Genomic DNA, 18938 nt, shown 5'->3' with positions numbered 1-18938 from the left:
GAATGCAGATGCCAGGTGTTGTTATTAGTTCATTATACCCTTATTTGATGATGACAATCAGTGTTTCACAAGTAATGATCGAGCAATGAGAGAGGGAAAATAATCATGATATCAATTCATACATTCTTCTAATATGTTGCGTTGCTTATAGGGTCGAATGCGAGCTTCCTAACTTCCACTGCAATTGAATTTCCACTTCTCCCATTGACATCAATGCAAAACTCAACTTGAAGTGAGAGCGTTAGGATTTGCCCCCTATAGTGAATCCTGCAGTGGTTCCAGTCTCTTGAAAAGCAGATTTCATTCCGATATCCCTCAAAAGGGACTCCAGTCCACTACAATAGAACTACCTTAGAATCTCTCTCACCATCACCACAGTTCCATTCCAACAGCAAACTACCCTTACACAGCAACTCAGTCAGACTGAGCCTTACTAGACCTAATGCAACAAAAAGGAAACTTAAAACTCAGTGTTCATTATGTGGATGGGGGTTGGCTGGCGTCTCATCATCGGCGTGGAATGTTCTATGCCTGTTCTCAGAAATCAGAGTTGTAGTCGGTGCTGGGAATCATTCTGAACTTTTGCAGATAGAATAAGGGAAGTGTGTCGGCTCTCTTCAATCTGGTAGACAATCATATCTGTTCTATATGATAAATTTCTGTCTGTGCTGGGAAACATTCTGAACAGATAGAAATAGATTGAATAGAGCCGACACGCTTCCCCTATTCTATCTGGCAGACAATCATATCTGTTCTACATGATACATTTCTATCTGAGCATTCTGTAACGTTACATCCTCCTGAACAGACTTGTCTGAGTTATCCCCTGGGGCATCATGGGAGAGATAATAGGAGTGAATTAGCCAACCAATGAAAGCAGTCCAGAGAGCGGACCGACCAATCAGCATAGAGCAGTGCGGCAGGAACAGTGAGCGTCCTGTCAAAGTGCATTGTGGTCCGTCGGTCGGAGAGATAAGCAGGCATATCTGGTGTACAATCAGTCCAGTGCTGGATCAGGAGCAACAGTGAGGAGCCAATCAAACTAAAGTATGCAGCAGAGTGGGCGGGGCATGTGACTAGGTAAGAAGCAGTTGAAAAAGCAGTTAACTAACCTGGTCCCAGATCTGTTTCTGCTGTATAGCCAATGATCCATAGGAGTTGGCAGGACAGCACAAACAGATCTGAGACCAGGTTAGTGCAGACACACTCATCTGTAAAGTATTGCTAATTACTTTAACATGGAAACGTCTTCACCTGCTGTGCTTTCTATAGCGGAGGATAAGCTTGGGCATCGGCGTGTATGTACAGTATCTGTCATGGTTTAGGATTAGGTTACTATAGACCTAAACACGTTCTGGGCATATTCTCTTTCTACCTCTCGTTCCTCCTCCATCACTCCCTTCAGCAGAGAGGAGTAACAGGACAGGTTGTGGTTAAAGCGTATAGCAGATCGTAGCAGACGCAGTAGCAGAGGCAGCAAGCTAAGGGTTACAGTACTATAGCCCATAGAAAAACAACAACAAAATAACAACTTAAGGGGATTTCAGTTCAGTCTGAATTCCAGTTGTTGAGTTTTGAGGTTAGATTGACAGAAAACAACCTAATAAGAGTCATTTCTATTCTCTCTGTTCCATCCACCAGAGTTAGAGGACAGACAGACCAACATGAAGGCCGGCCGTGCAACAGCGGGTGGGCGTCCTATCACATCTGACTACAAAACATCGGCCGTCGTTTTCTATTCAGTTCTCGACAATTCCACATGTTGAATCATCACTGCTCGTGGACACCCAGCAGGACACCGCTCGTGGACACCCAGCAGGTGATCTACTGCGCATGGCAGAAGTTGGTGTTGGTCTATCTTCCATCTTAGGGGTTCAGTTCAGCTGGACAGACATCATAGGAAGGGATTCTGACTGTGCTGCTCTCCCAGAGACGAGATGGAGGAAAGAGGTAACAGGGGCTGTGGCAGCCCAGGTATGTCCAGGGCTCCATGGGTGGGCTGGGTGAGGGAGGAGGGCAGGCTGGCCGGCTGGTGGCTGGCGGGCAGGGGCAGAGAAGCACTGTAGGGCAGGGAGGGAGGACCGGAGGGGGGGACGGGGGACGTGGAGCTGGGACGCATCTGATTCAGGGTGAGACGAGGCTGTTCACTCTGGAACGGGTTGAGGGGAGATGGAGTACTCAGACCTGGAGGGGGGAAGGAGACAGGGGAGCAAGAGGTGGGGGGCAGAGAGAAAGTCAGTAGGAGCACTTTTAACCATTACACGTTAAATGTTTAAATACTTAACCTGCGCTTAATTATTACGTTTGTCCAGTAAGCTGCGATAGGATCAATGGAATAGTCCCAAAAGTGCAAACTTCAACCTGCAATTGCCCCAGGTCTGAGTAAGTGACTGAGTAGCACTTTACTTGTAAATTGGATGGGGTACATGGTTTGCTGTAGAGCAGGGATATGATTGACTGTGTTCAACTGAGAGGAAGGGGTTCTTGTTCTATGAGTGAGTGACTGTTTCAGTGTTCACCTGAGAGGAAGGGGTTCTTGGTCTGTGAGTGAGTGACTGTTTCAGTGTTCACCTGAGAGGAAGGGGTTCTTGGTCTGTGAGTGAGTGACTGTTTCAGTGTTCACCTGAGAGGAAGGGGTTCTTGGTCTGTGAGTGAGTGACTGTTTCAGTGTTCACCTGAGAGAAATGGGTTCTTGGTCTTGGCTGGGGGGTTGGCTGGTATCAGGCTGTCCAGATTGACCAGGGAGGCCCCTGTGGGCCCCAGGAAGGATTCCGGGGTCCGGCAGGTCCGAGGGCTGGGGACCCCCAGACTGTCCCCTATACGAGACAGATCAAACAGCTCCGGGCTGCCCTCACCCTCACCTCGACTGTTCAGGCTGAAATGACCTCCGTCCATCGCCTCGTCAAACAAGTCACCATCTAATGGACAGTACATAAATATATTGGACCAGTCTCTCTTGGAAAAGACATATTTATCTCAATGAGAATAAACCTGTATAAATAAAGGTCAAATAATTTTTTTTTACAAATATGTTTAAATGTTCAAATATGTTTAGCAATATACAGTGCCTTCGGAAAGTATTCAGACCCCTTGACCTTTTACACATTTTGTTAAATTACAGCCTTAATGTTTTGAAATTTTAGCAAATGTATATATATATATATATTTTTTTTTAAATGATATACTTATGTAAATAAGTATTCAGACCCTTTGCTATGAGACTGTAAATTGAGCTCAGGTGCATCCTGTTTCCATTGATCATCCTTGAGATGTTTCTACAACTTGATTGGAGTCCACCTGTGGTAAATTCAATTGATTGGACATGATTTGGAAAGGCACACACCTGTCTATATAAGGTCCTACAGTTGACAGTGCATGTCAGAACAAGAACCAAGCCATGAGGTCGCAGGAATTGTCCGTAGAGCTCAGAGACAGAAATGTGTGGAGCACAGATCCGGGGAAGGGTACCAAATTCTGCAGTATTAAAGGTCCGCAAGAAAACCGTGGCCTCCATTATTCTTAAATGGAAGAAGTTTGGAACCACTAAGACTCTTCCTGGAGTTGGCCGCCCAGACAAACTGAACAATCAGGGGAGAAGGACCTTGGTCAGGGTGGTGACCAAGAACCCGATGGTCACTGACAGACCTCCAGAGTTCCTCTGTGGAGATGGGAGAAGCTTCCAGAAGGACAACAATCTCTGCAGCACTCCATCAATCAGGCCTTTATGTTAGAGTGGCCAGATGGAAGCCACTCCTCAGTAAAAGGCACATGACAGCCCGCTTGGAGTTTCCCAAAAGACACCTAAAGACTCTCAGACAATGAGAAAGAAGATTATCTGGTCTGATGAAACCAAGATTAAATTCTTTGCCCTGAATGCCAAGCGTCACGTCTGGAGGAAACCTGGCACCATCCCTACGGTGAACCATGGTGTTGGCAGCATCAAGCTGTGGGGATGTTTTTCAGAGGCAGGGACTGGGAGACTAGTCAGGATCGAGGCAAAGATGAACGGAGAAAAGTACAGAGAGATCCTTGATGAAAACCTGCTCCAGAGAGCTCAGGACCTCAGACTGGGGCGAAGGTTCACCTTCCAACAGGACAATGAACCTAACCACACAGCCAAGACAACGCAGGAGTGGCTTCGGGACATGCATCTGAATGTCCTTGAGTGGCCCAGCCAGAGCTCGGACTTGAACCCAATCGAACATCTCTGGAGAGACCTGAAAATAGCTGTGCTGCAATGCTCCCCAAATACAGGTGTGCCAAGCTTGTAGTATCATACCTAAGAAGAATCGAGGCTGTAATTGCTGCATCAGATGACCTGGCCTCCACAATCACCTGACCTCAACCCAATTGAGATGGCTTGGGATGAGTTGGAGTGAAGGAAAAGCAGCATATGTGGGAACTCCTTCAAGACTGTTGGAAAAGCATTCCTCATGAAGCTGGTTGAGAGAATGCCAAGAGTGTGCAAAACTGTCATCAAGGCAAAGGGTGACTACTTTGATTTCTTAAACACTTTTTTTGGTTACGACACTGATATTTTCAACCTGTCCCTGATTGAGTCTGTAATACCAACATGTTTCAAGCAGACCACCATAGTCCCTGTGCCCAAGAACACTAAGATAACCTACCTAAATTAATACCGACCCTTAGCACTCACATCTGTAGCCATGAAGTGCTTTGAAAGGCTGGTCATGACTCACAACACCATTATCCAAAAACCCTAGACCCACTCCAATTTGCATACCGCCCCAACAGATCCACAGATGATGCAATCTCTATTACACTCAACACTGCCCTTTACCACCTGGACTAAAGGAACACTTATGTGAGAATGCTATTCATTGACTACAGCTCAGCGTTCAACACCATAGTGCCCTCAAAGCTCATCACTAAGCTTAGGACCCTAGGACTAAACACCTCCCTCTGCAACTGGATCCTGGACTTCCTGACGGGCCGCCCCCAGGTGGTAAGGGTAGGTAACATCTTCCCCGCTGATCCTCAACACGGGGGCCCATCAGGGGCTCAGTCCCCTCCTGTAGTACTCCCTGGTCACCCACGACTGCATGGCCAGGCACGACTCCAACACCATCCTTACATTTGCCGACAACACAACAGTGGTTGGCCTGGTCACCGACAACGACGAGACAGCATATCGGGTGGAGGTCAGAGACCTGGCCGTGTGGTGCCAGGATAACAACCTTTCCCTTAATGTGATCAAGACAAAGGAGATGATTGTGGACTTCAGGAAAAGGAGGACCAAGCACGCCCCCATTCTCATCGACGGGGCTGTGTTGGAGCAGGTTGAGAGCTTCAAGTTCCTTGGAGTCCACATCACCAACAAACTATCATGGTCCAAACACACCAAGACAGTCGTGAAGAGGGCACGATAAAGCCTATTCCCCCTCAGCAGACTGAAAAGATTTGGCATGGGTCCTCAGAGCCTCAAAGTTCTACAGCTGCACCGTCAAGAGCATCCTGACTGGTTGCATCACTGCCTGGTATGGCAACTGCTCAGCCTCCGACCTCAAGGCATTCAGAGAGTAGTGCGAACGGCCCAGTACATCACTGGGGCCAAGCTTCCTGCCATCCAGGACCTCTATACCAGGCGGTGTCAGAGGAAGGCCCTAAAAATTGTCAAAGACTCCAGCCACCCTAGTCATAGACTGTTCTTTCTGCTACCGCACAGGAAGCGGTACCGGATCGCCAAGTCTAGGTCCAAAAGGCTCCTTAACAGCTTCTACCGCCAAGCCATAAGATTGCTGAACAGCTAATCAAATGCCTACCTGGACTATTTGCAAACTTTTGACTTGTACTGTATGTAAATGTGATATTTCTAAAAAACGTTTTTTTGTTTTGTCTTTATGGGGTATTGTGTGTACATTGATGAGATGTTTTTTTTTAATCAATTTTAGAATAAGGCTGTAACCTAACAAAATGTGGAAAAAGTCAAAGTCAAGGGGTCGGAATACTTTCCGAAGGTACTGTATGCTTCTGCCCGTACATAAATATCTTATGTTGTCTGTCTGTCTGTCTGTCTGTCTGTCTGTCTGTCTGTCTGTCTGTCTGTCTGTCTGTCTGTCTGTCTGTCTGTCTGTCTGTCTGTCTGTCTGTCTGTCTGTCTGTCTGTCTGCATGTGTAGCCATAGGGAGCCAGAGATAACCAGTCACCTGTAGGGCTGCCAGTTCGAAGAGCATCTGGGATAGAGAATGGGTCTACTACCCCCGGGGTCTCCCAGGGGTCCGGAGGGGACAGGCTACGCTCCCAAGGAGGGGCGGGGCTACCGGAGGTGGGAGGAACCATCCAGGGAGACTCTATCACAGCGGGGGTAGAGCGAGCCTCCACTGCAGTAACAGGACAGGGTAAGGATTTACATTATTACACGTCTATAAGCAGATCATAAACACTACATTATAGCTACATAGTAAATAATAATGTTAATAAAGCTCTAACTGTTTCACAGTTTTCTTTAATATGAGGGTTTCTATTGGTAAGAGAATAACTACCAGAGCCTGGAATACATTGTGTAATCAATTGATTATTGGCTTACAGTACAGTATGAGTGGTGAGCAGAGAGAGAGATAATGCTGGAGGGAAGACAGTACAGTATGAGTGGTGAGCAGAGAGAGAGATAATGCTGGAGGGCAGACAGTACAGTATGAGTGGTGAGCAGAGAGAGATAATGCTGGAGGGCAGACAGTACAGTATGAGTGGTGAGCAGAGAGAGAGATAATGCTGGAGGGCAGACAGTACAGTATGAGTGGTGAGCAGAGAGAGAGATAATGCTGGAGGGCAGACAGTACAGTATGAGTGGTGAGCAGAGAGAGAGATAATGCTGGAGGGCAGACAGTACAGTATGAGTGGTGAGCAGAGAGAGAGATAATGCTGGAGGGCAGACAGTACAGTATGAGTGGTGAGCAGAGAGAGAGATAATGCTGGAGGGAAGACAGTACAGTATGAGTGGTGAGCAGAGAGAGAGATAATGCTGGAGGGCAGACAGTACAGTATGAGTGGTGAGCAGAGAGAGAGATAATGCTGGAGGGAAGACAGTGGACTTTAACTGTATTAATGAGTCAGTGCTGACGGAGGACAATAAGTGCAGTATAATGTGGATACAGTCCCAATTCACTCACCATCCCTCCCCCTGGCCCCATCCCTTTCCCCCCCTGGCCCTATCCCTTCCCCCCCTGGCCCTATCCCTTTCCCCCCCTGGCCCTATCCCTTTCCCCCCCTGGCCCTATCCCTTTCCCCCCCTGGCCCTATCCCTTTCCCCCCCTGGCCCTATACCTTTCCCCCCCTGGCCCTATCCCTTTCCCCCCCTGGCCCTATCCCTTTCCCCCCCTGGCCCTATACCTTTCCCCCCCTGGCCCTATCCCTTTCCCCCCCTGGCCCTATCCCTTTCCCCCCCTGGCCCTATACCTTTCCCCCCCTGGCCCTATCCCTGGCCCTATCCCTTCCCCCCCCATGGCCCTATCCCCCTTCCCCCCCATGGCCCTATCCCCCTTTCCCCCCATGGCCCTATCTCCCTTCCCCCCCCCCCTGGCCTTATCCCTTCCCCCCCCCTGGCCTTATCCCTTCCCCCCCCCCTGGCCCTATCCCTTTCCCCCCCTGGCCCTATCCCTTTCCCCCCCTGGCCCTATCCCTTTCCCCCCCTGGCCCTATACCTTTCCCCCCCTGGCCCTATCCCTTTCCCCCCCTGGCCCTATACCTTTCCCCCCCTGGCCCTATCCCTGGCCCTATCCCTTTCCCCCCCTGGCCCTATACCTTTCCCCCCCTGGCCCTATCCCTGGCCCTATCCCTTCCCCCCCCATGGCCCTATCCCCCTTCCCCCCCATGGCCCTATCCCCCTTCCCCCCCATGGCCCTATCTCCCTTCCCCCCCCCCCTGGCCTTATCCCTCCCCCCCCCCCCTGGCCTTATCCCTTCCCCCCCCCTGGCCTTATCCCTTCCCCCCCCATGGCCCTATCCCTTCCCCCCCATGGCCCTATCCCTTTCCCCCCCCTGGCCCCATCCCTTTCCCCCCCTGGCCCCATCCCTTTCCCCCCCTGGCCCCATCCCTTCCCCCCCATGGCCCTATCCCCCCCCCCCCCCATGGCCCTATCCCTTTCCACTTGGCCCTAACTACACTGTGTACACATATCCAGACCAATAGATGTCTATGATCCAGACCCTTCAGATCTGCAGTCATCGGAGGAAGGGGTAGGGCCAAGGGGAAGGGTTAGGGAGTGAATTGGGACCGGCTGTTAGAGTTCGAGCTCTTTAGAGGCTTGGAGCAGCTCTTACCCAGTGAGTCCCAGGGGTCGGAGGCTGCCCCAGCCCCAGGCAGGTGACCAGGCCCAGCAGCAGCCTGGGCCTGGGGGAGGGGGTGGTGGAGAGGGGTGCGGACGTTCCCCCCTGGCAGGTTCCAGGAGTTGGCACTAGCACTAGGAGGCACCTCAGACGACACAGCAAACACCTCCACCAGGTCCATCATAGCAGACTATCCACAGAGAAACAACAAGTAGGTTCTAATCATTAAATAAGTAAGCCTTGGAGCAGCCAGAGAGGCCTATAGAGCACGAGCCAATCTTCTGTTTCTGTAGTGGGAGGCAGCTTGACCCCTGTTGCAGGGCCTTATAGTCATAGGAGTTATAAGATAGGAGGATAGTCATAGGAATTATAGGATAGGAGGATAGTCATAGGAGTTATAGGATAGTCATAGGAGTTATAAGATAGGAGGATAGTCATAGGAGTTATAGGATAGGAGGATAGTTATAGGAGTTATAGGATAGGAGGATAGTCATAGGAGTTATAGGATAGGAGGATAGTCATAGGATAGGAGGATAGTCATAGGAGTTATAGGATAGGAGGATAGTCATAGGAGTTATAGGATAGGAGGATAGTCATAGGATAGGAGGATAGTCATAGGAGTTATAGGATAGTTATAGGATAGGAGGATAGTCATAGGAGTTATAGGATAGGAGGATAGTCATAGGAATTATAGGATAGGAGGATAGTCATAGGAAAGGAGGATATTCATAGGAATTATAGGATAGGAGGATAGTTATAGGAGTTATAGGATAGGAGGATAGTCATAGGAGTTATAGGATAAGAGGATAGTTATAGGAGTTATAGGATAGGAGGATAGTCATAAGAGTCACAGGATAGGAGGATAGTCATAGGAGTTATAGGATAGTCATAGGAGTTATAAGATAGGAGGATAGTCATAGGAGTTATAGGATAGGAGGATAGTTATAGGAGTTATAGGATAGGAGGATAGTCATAGGAGTTATAGGATAGGAGGATAGTCATAGGATAGGAGGATAGTCATAGGAGTTATAGGATAGTTATAGGATAGGAGGATAGTCATAGGAGTTATAGGATAGGAGGATAGTCATAGGAATTATAGGATAGGAGGATAGTCATAGGAAAGGAGGATATTCATAGGAATTATAGGATAGGAGGATAGTTATAGGAGTTATAGGATAGGAGGATAGTCATAGGAGTTATAGGATAAGAGGATAGTTATAGGAGTTATAGGATAGGAGGATAGTCATAAGAGTCACAGGATAGGAGGATAGTCATAGGAGTTATAAGATAGGAGGATAGTCATAGGATAGGAGGATAGTCATAGGAGTTATAAGATAGGAGGATAGTTATAGGATAGGAGGATAGTTATAGGATAGGAGGATAGTCATAGGATAGGAGGATAGTCATAGGATAGGAGGATAGTCATAGGAGTTATAAGATAGGAGGATAGTCATAGGATAGGAGGATAGTCATAAGAGTTATAGGATAGGAGGATAGTCATAGGAGTTATAGGATAGGAGGATAGTCATAGGAGTTATAGGATAGGAGGATAGTCATAGGAGTTATAGGATAGGAGGATAGTCATAGGAGTTATAGGATAGGAGGATAGTCATAGGAGTTATAGGATAGGAGGATAGTTATACGAGTTATAGGATAGGAGGATAGTTATCGGATACGAGGATAGTCATAGGATAGGAGGATAGTCATAAGAGTTATAGGATAGGAGGATAGTCATAGGAGTTATAGGATAGGAGGATAGTCATAGGAGTTATAGGATAGGAGGATAGTTATAGGATAGGAGGATAGTTATAGGATAGGAGGATAGTCATAAGAGTCACAGGATAGGAGGATAGTCATATGAGTTATAAGATAGGAGGATAGTCATAGGATAGGAGGATAGTCATAGGAGTTATAAGATAGGAGGATAGTCATAGGATAGGAGGATAGTCATAGGATAGGAGGATAGTCATAGGATAGGAGGATAGTCATAAGAGTTATAGGATAGGAGGATAGTCATAGGAGTTATAGGATAGGAGGATAGTCATAGGAGTTATAGGATAGGAGGATAGTCATAGGAGTTATAGGATAGGAGGATAGTTATACGAGTTATAGGATAGGAGGATAGTTATCGGATAGGAGGATAGTCATAGGATAGGAGGATAGTCATAAGAGTTATAGGATAGGAGGATAGTCATAGGAGTTATAGGATAGGAGGATAGTTATAGGATAGGAGGATAGTTATAGGAGTTATAGGATAGGAGGATAGTTATAGGATAGGAGGATAGTCATAAGAGTTATAGGATAGGAGGATAGTCATAGGATAGGAGGATAGTTATAGGATAGGAGGATAGTCATAAGAGTTATAGGATAGGAGGATAGTCATACGAGTTATAGGATAGGAGGATAGTTATAGGAGTTATAGGATAGGAGGATAGTTATAGGATAGGAGGATAGTCATAGGAGTTATAGGATAGGAGGATAGTTATAGGAGTTATAGGATAGGAGGATAGTTATAGGATAGGAGGATAGTTATAGGATAGGAGGATAGTTATAGGATAGGAGGATAGTCATAAGAGTTATAGGATAGGAGGATAGTTATAGGAGTTATAGGATAGGAGGATAGTTATAGGAGTTATAGGATAGGAGGATAGTTATAGGATAGGAGGATAGTCATAGGAGTTATAGGATAGGAGGATAATTATAGGAGTTATAGGATAGGAGGATAGTCATAAGAGTTATAGGATAGGAGGATAGTCATAGGATAGGAGGATAGTCATAAGAGTTATAGGATAGGAGGATAGTCATATGAGTTATAGGATAGGAGGATAGTTATAGGAGTTATTGGATAGGAGGATAGTTATAGGATAGGAGGATAGTCATAGGAGTTATAGGATAGGAGGATAGTTATAGGAGTTATAGGATAGGAGGATAGTTATAGGATAGGAGGATAGTTATAGGATAGGAGGATAGTCATAAGAGTTATAGGATAGGAGGATAGTTATAGGAGTTATAGGATAGGAGGATAGTTATAGGAGTTATAGGATAGGAGGATAGTTATAGGAGTTATAGGATAGGAGGATAGTTATAGGATAGGAGGATAGTCATAGGAGTTATAGGATAGGAGGATAGTTATAGGAGTTATAGGATAGGAGGATAGTCATAGGATAGGAGGATAGTCATAAGAGTTATAGGATAGGAGGATAGTCATACGAGTTATAGGATAGGAGGATAGTTATAGGAGTTATAGGATAGGAGGATAGTTATAGGATAGGAGGATAGTCATAAGAGTTATAGGATAGGAGGATAGTCATAGGAGTTATAGGATAGGAGGATAATCATACGAGTTATAGGATAGGAGGATAGTTATAGGATAGGGGGATAGTTATAGGATAGGAGGATAGTTATAGGATAGGAGGATAGTCTTAAGAGTTATAGGAGTTATAGGATAGGAGGATAGTCATAGGAGTTATAGGATAGGAGGATAGTTATACGAGTTATAGGATAGGAGGATAGTTATAGGATAGGGGGATAGTTATAGGAGTTATAGGATAGGGGGATAGTCATAGGAGTTATAGGATAGGAGGATAGTTATAGGAGTTATAGGATAGGAGGATAGTTATACGAGTTATAGGATAGGAGGATAGTTATAGGATAGGAGGATAGTCATAGGATAGGGGGATAGTCATAGGAGTTATAGGATAGGAGGATAGTTATAGGATAGGGGGATAGTTATAGGAGTTATAGGATAGGAGGATAGTTATAGGAGTTATAGGATAGGAGGATAGTTATACGAGTTATAGGATAGGAGGATAGTTATAGGATAGGGGGATAGTCATAGGAGTTATAGGATAGGAGGATAGTCATGAGTTATAGGGGGATAGTCATAGGAGTTATAGGATAGTTATATGAGTTATAAGATATAACATCTCAGCATATATTTTAGCCTTACCTATGCTTTGACTCTCTACTATGGCCTCCAAAACTATGTCGGCGCTATACAGCTCATACAGAGGAGTGTGTTGACTGTTATGGTTACTGTCCATATGGAGAGTACTATAGTGTTGACTGTTATGGTTACTGTCCATATGGAGAGTACTATAGTGTTGACCATGTGATGCTATACCTCAGACCAGGCTGTCCCCCACCCTCCCTTGTGGAGCTCAGACCAGGCTGTCCCCCACGCTCCCTTGTGGAGCTCAGACCAGGCTGTCCCCCACGCTCCCTTGTGGAGCTCAGACCAGGCTGTCCCCCACGCTCCCTTGTGGAGCTCAGACCAGGCTGTCCCCCACGCTCCCTTGGGGAGCTCAGACCAGGCTGTCCCCCACGCTCCCTTGGGGAACTCAGACCAGGCTGTCCCCCACGCTCCCTTGGGGAGCTCAGACCAGGCTGTCCCCCACGCTCCCTTGGGGAGCTCAGACCAGGCTGTCCCCCACGCTCCCTTGTGGAGCTCAGACCAGGCTGTCCCCCACGCTCCCTTGGGGAACTCAGACCAGGCTGTCCCCCACGCTCCCTTGGGGAACTCAGACCAGGCTGTCCCCCACGCTCCCTTGGGGAGCTCAGACCAGGCTGTCCCCCACGCTCCCTTGTGGAGCTCAGACCAGGCTGTCCCCCACGCTCCCTTGGGGAGCTCAGACCAGGCTGTCCCCCACGCTCCCTTGTGGAGCTCAGACCAGGCTGTCCCCCACGCTCCCTTGGGGAGCTCAGACCATGTGATGCTATACCTCATCCCCCCCACACAGACAGAATGTAAAAACCACCAAGCCTGTCAAACATACGGTGTGGAAATGGACTGACAAGGCCATTAGGGAGTTAAAGGAGTGCCAAGACACCAGGGATTGGAACATATTGAAGGACAACAATGCCAACATACACGACTACACAGACAAGGTCACAACCTACATCAGTGGATGTGAGGAGAATTGCATACCATCAAAGACTGTTCTATCACACAGCAACAACAAGCCATTGTTCACTGGTGAGCTTAGGGCTCTTCACAGTGCCAAAGAGGAAGCCCACAGGGCTCTCCGCTCTGCCAAAGACGAAGCCCACAGGGCTCTCCGCTCTGCCAAAGAGGAAGCCCACAGGGCTCTCCGCTCTGCCAAAGACGAAGCCCACAGGGCTCTCCGCTCTGCCAAAGACGAAGCCCACAGGGCTCTCCGCTCTGCCAAAGAGGAAGCCCACAGGGCTCTCCGCTCTGCCAAAGACGAAGCCCACAGGGCTCTCCGCTCTGCCAAAGAGGAAGCCCACAGGGCTCTCCGCTCTGCCAAAGACGAAGCCCACAGGGCTCTCCGCTCTGCCAAAGAGGAAGCCCACAGGGCTCTCCGCTCTGCCAAAGACGAAGCCCACAGGGCTCTCCGCTCTGCCAAAGAGGAAGCCCACAGGAGCAAGACCAGGGTCCTCTATGGAGAGGCCAAGATAAAGCTACAGTCAGGAATGAAGTCAGCCAGACAGAGACAGGCTGGAGCAACAGTTCTCCAGCAACAACAACTCATCTGTCTGGCATGGCCGGAAACAAACTAGAAACCTTAAGATCCTCCAGCAGCAGACGATCCCTCACTGCAGAATAAACTAAACCAGTTCTACTCCAGATTTGACTCACAAAGGGCCCTCAATCACCAGGACAATAACTGTCCTTACCACCCCCTCTCTCCCATCTACCCCACCCCTCCCTCTCCAGGATCCTTTCTCATTTACCCTTCTGCCATCCCAGGAACTTCTCACCCCCCCTCCTTCCCCCAGCCAGTCTGCCCTCCCCTTCCCCCACCCCTGGTCATCACGGGGCAGGAGGTCAACAAACTCTTTAGGAAACAGATCAGCAGGAAGGCTGCCGGCCCGGACAAGGTCTCTCCAGCCACACTTAAGAAATGGGCTGACCAGCTCTCCCCTGTTTTCACTGATTAATTCAACCACCAGTTCACCTACAGAGCTACCAGGTACTGTCCCATCTCTAAACCTTCACCTCGACCCACTGCAGTTCACCGACAGAGCTACCAGGTACTGTCCCATCTCTAAACCTTCACCTCCACCCACTGCAGTTCACCTACAGAGCTAACAGGTACTGTCCCATCTCTAAACCTTCACCTCGACCCACTGCAGTTCACCTACAGAGTTAACAGGTACTGTCCCATCTCTAAACCTTCACCTCGACCCACTGTAGTTCACCTACAGAGCTAACAGGTACTGTCCCATCTCTAAACCTTCACCGCGACCCACTGTAGTTCACCTACAGAGCTAACAGGTACTGTCCCATCTCTAAACCTTCACCTCGACCCGCTACAGTTCACCTACAGAGCTACCAGGTACTGTCCCATCTCTAAACCTTCACCTCGACCCACTACAGTTCACCTACAGAGCTACCAGGTACTGTCCCATCTCTAAACCTTCACCTCGACCCACTGCAGTTCACCTACAGAGCTACCAGGAACTGTCCCATCTCTAAACCTTCACCTCGACCCGCTACAGTTCACCTACAGAGCTACCAGGTACTGTCCCATCTCTAAACCTTCACCTCGACCCGCTACAGTTCACCTACAGAGCTACCAGGTACTGTCCCATCTCTAAACCTTCACCTCCACCCACTGCAGTTCACCTACAGAGTTAACAGGTACTGTCCCATCTCTAAACCTTCACCTCGACCCACTGCAGTTCACCTACAGAGTTAACAGGTACTGTCCCATCTCTAAACCTTCACCTCGACCCACTACAGTTCACCTACAGAGCTACCAGGTACTGTCCCATCTCTAAACCTTCACCTCGACCCACTGCAGTTCACCTACAGAGCTACCAGGTACTGTCCCATCTCTAAACCTTCACCTCGACCCACTACAGTTCACCTACAGAGCTACCAGGTACTGTCCCATCTCTAAACCTTCACCTCGACCCACTGCAGTTCACCTACAGAGCTACCAGGTACTGTCCCATCTCTAAACCTTCACCTCGACCCACTACAGTTCACCTACAGAGCTACCAGGTACTGTCCCATCTCTAAACCTTCACCTCGACCCACTGCAGTTCACCTACAGAGCTACCAGGTACTGTCCCATCTCTAAACCTTCACCTCGACCCACTGCAGTTCACCTACAGAGCTACCAGGTACTGTCCCATCTCTAAACCTTCACCTCGACCCACTACAGTTCACCTACAGAGCTACCAGGTACTGTCCCATCTCTAAACCTTCACCTCGACCCACTACAGTTCACCTACAGAGCTACCAGGTACTGTCCCATCTCTAAACCTTCACCTCGACCCACTGCAGTTCACCTACAGAGCTACCAGGTACTGTCCCATCTCTAAACCTTCACCTCGACCCACTGCAGTTCACCTACAGAGCTACCAGGTACTGTCCCATCTCTAAACCTTCACCTCCACCCACTACAGTTCACCTACAGAGCTACCAGGTACTGTCCCATCTCTAAACCTTCACCTCCACCCACTACAGTTCACCTACAGAGCTACCAGGTACTGTCCCATCTCTAAACCTTCACCTTGACCCACTACAGTTCACCTACAGAGCTACCAGGTCTGTGGTCCACACTGTGAACATGGTCCTACACTACATTCTCAAACACCTGGAAAACCCAGAGACATATGCAAGGATATTGTTGGTGGACTTTAGCTTTGCATTCAATACCATCATCCCAGAACTGCTACAAGATAGACTCTCCCAGCTGAACGTGTCCAGCTGCATCTTCCAGTGGATCACTGACTTCCTGACCAACAGGACACAACACGTGAAGCTGGGAAAATACCTTTCCGACTCTTTATCCCTCAGCACCTGGAGCGCCGCAACGATGCGTAGTCTCACCTCTACTGAACTCACTCTACACCAATGACTACACCTCCAACAACACACCTGTCAAACTACTGTAGGTTACATAGTGGTACGGTGTGTTAACTGTTATATACTGTAGGTTACATAGTGGTACGGTGTGTTAACTGTTATATACTGTAGGTTACATAGTGGTACGGTGTGTTAACTGTTATATACTGTAGGTTACATAGCGTGGTACGGTGTGTTAACTGTTATATACTGTAGGTTATATAGAGTGGTACGGTGTGTTAACTGTTATATACTGTAGGTTACATAGTGGTACGGTGTGTTAACTGTTATATACTGTAGGTTACATAGCGTGGTACGGTGTGTTAACTGTTATATACTGTAGGTTATATAGAGTGGTACGGTGTGTTAACTGTTATATACTGTAGGTTACATAGTGGTACGGTGTGTTAACTGTTATATACTGTAGGTTACATAGTGGTACGGTGTGTTAACTGTTATATACTGTAGGTTACATAGAGTGGTACGGTGTGTTAACTGTTATATACTGTAGGTTACATAGTGGTACGGTGTGTTAACTGTTATATACTGTAGGTTACATAGAGTGGTACGGTGTGTTAACTGTTATATACTGTAGGTTATATAGAGTGGTACGGTGTGTTAACTGTTATATACTGTAGGTTACATAGTGGTACGGTGTGTTAACTGTTATATACTGTAGGTTACATAGAGTGGTACGGTGTGTTAACTGTTATATACTGTAGGTTATATAGAGTGGTACGGTGTGTTAACTGTTATATACTGTAGGTTACATAGTGGTACGGTGTGTTAACTGTTATATACTGTAGGTTATATAGAGTGGTACGGTGTGTTAACTGTTATATACTGTAGGTTACATAGTGGTACGGTGTGTTAACTGTTATATACTGTAGGTTACATAGTGGTACGGTGTGTTAACTGTTATATACTGTAGGTTACATAGAGTGGTACGGTGTGTTAACTGTTATATACTGTAGGTTACATAGTGGTACGGTGTGTTAACTGTTATATACTGTAGGTTACATAGTGGTACGGTGTGTTAACTGTTATATACTGTAGGTTACATAGTGGTACGGTGTCTTAACTGTTGTATACTGTAGGTTATATAGAGTGGTACGGTGTGTTAACTGTTATATACTGTAGGTTACATAGTGGTACGGTGTGTTAACTGTTATATACTGTAGGTTACATAGTGGTACGGTGTGTTAACTGTTATATACTGTAGGTTATATAGAGTGGTACGGTGTGTTAACTGTTATATACTGTAGGTTACATAGTGGTACGGTGTGTTAACTGTTATATACTGTAGGTTATATAGAGTGGTACGGTGTGTTAACTGTTATATACTGTAGGTTATATAGAGTGGTACGGTGTGTTAACTGTTATATACTGTAGGTTATATAGAGTGGTACGGTGTGTTAACTGTTATATACTGTAGGTTACATAGTGGTACGGTGTGTTAACTGTTATATACTGTAGGTTACATAGTGGTACGGTGTGTTAACTGTTATATACTGTAGGTTACATAGTGGTACGGTGTGTTAACTGTTATATACTGTAGGTTATATAGAGTGGTATGGTGTGTTAACTGTTATATACTGTAGGTTACATAGTGGTACGGTGTGTTAACTGTTATATACTGTAGGTTATATAGAGTGGTACGGTGTGTTAACTGTTATATACTGTAGGTTACATAGTGGTACGGTGTGTTAACTGTTACTTTACAACGGAACGATTTGACTAGTGCAGTGTTAGCTAGCTAGCTACATAGTTGTCTTTGTCATAGCTTGATAATTGTGTAGTTTAGTAATTATCGAGGTTAGCTAGCCAGCTCTTTCCGTCCCCCGCGACGCCATTTTTTCCAAACCCAGCCAACTATTACCGACGAGCAGCATTGTAGAAACTAAATACATTACAAAGGAACGTCTTGATTAGTGTTATGTTAGCTAGCTACAAAGTTGCTTTTGTATCATGACAAGGTGTAGTACTGAAACTATCGAGGTTACCTAGCCTGCTACACGTTCAAAGTCAAGAACGCAGCCACTGCTAGCTAGCCTACTCCACCAGCCAGCAGTACTGTATCATTTTCGTCATTTTAGTCAATAAGATTTTTGCAACGTAAGCTTAACTTTCTGAACATTCGAGATGTGTAGTCCACTTGTCATTCCAATCTCCTTTGCATTAGCGTAGCCTCTTCTGTAGCTTGTCAACTATGTGTCTGTCTATCCCCGTTCTCTCCCCTCTGCACAGGCCATACAAACGCTCCACACCGCGTGGCCGCTGCCACTCTAACCTGGTGGTCCCAGCGCGCACGACCCACGTGGAGTTCCAGGTCTCCGGCAGCCTCTGGAACTGCCGGTCTGCGGCCAACAAGGCTGAGTTCATCTCAGCCTATGCTACCCTCCAGTCCCTAGACTTCCTGGCGCTGACGGAAACATGGATTACCACAGATAACACTGCTACTCCTACTGCTCTCTCCTCGTCTGCCCACGTGTTCTCGCATACCCCTAGAGCATCGAGCCAGCGGGGTGGTGGCACTGGAATCCTCATCTCTCCCAAGTGGACATTCTCTCTTTCTCCCCTGACCCATCTGTCTATCTCCTCATTTGAAATCCATGCTGTCACAGTTACCAGCCCTTTCAAGCTTAACATCCTTATCATTTATCGCCCTCCAGGTTCCCTTGGAGAGTTCATCAATGAGCTTGACGCCTTGATAAGTTCCTTTCCTGAGGATGGCTCACCTCTCACAGTTCTGGGTGACTTTAACCTCCCTACGTCTACCTTTGACTCATTCCTCTCTGCCTCCTTCTTTCCACTCCTCTCCTCTTTTGACCTCA

The 18938-nt window shown here is 47.2% G+C and overlaps 1 protein-coding gene across 3 annotated transcripts in view; it reads right to left on the bottom strand.

Moving 5' to 3' along the window:
* Nucleotides 1-11: 11 nt before the first annotated feature.
* LOC106601980 (epsin-3) overlaps nt 12-18938 on the bottom strand; it is a 63384-nt gene continuing 44457 nt past the window's right edge. For all 3 annotated transcript variants that reach the window (XM_082976310.1, XM_082976312.1, XM_082976311.1), the window contains 4 exons: nt 8280-8475; nt 6168-6341; nt 2676-2918; nt 12-2184 (listed from right to left, as the gene is read on the bottom strand). In XM_082976310.1, the coding sequence (XP_082832436.1) occupies nt 1895-2184; nt 2676-2918; nt 6168-6341; nt 8280-8475 (903 nt within the window). In that variant the 3' untranslated portion in view covers nt 12-1894. The remainder of the gene's footprint in view (nt 2185-2675; nt 2919-6167; nt 6342-8279; nt 8476-18938) is intronic.

This window comes from Salmo salar, chromosome 06 (assembly GCF_965601325.2).
Source record: "Salmo salar chromosome 06, fSalSal1, whole genome shotgun sequence".
NCBI lineage: Eukaryota > Metazoa > Chordata > Actinopteri > Salmoniformes > Salmonidae > Salmo > Salmo salar.
This window is presented reverse-complemented; position numbering and strand designations above follow the sequence as displayed.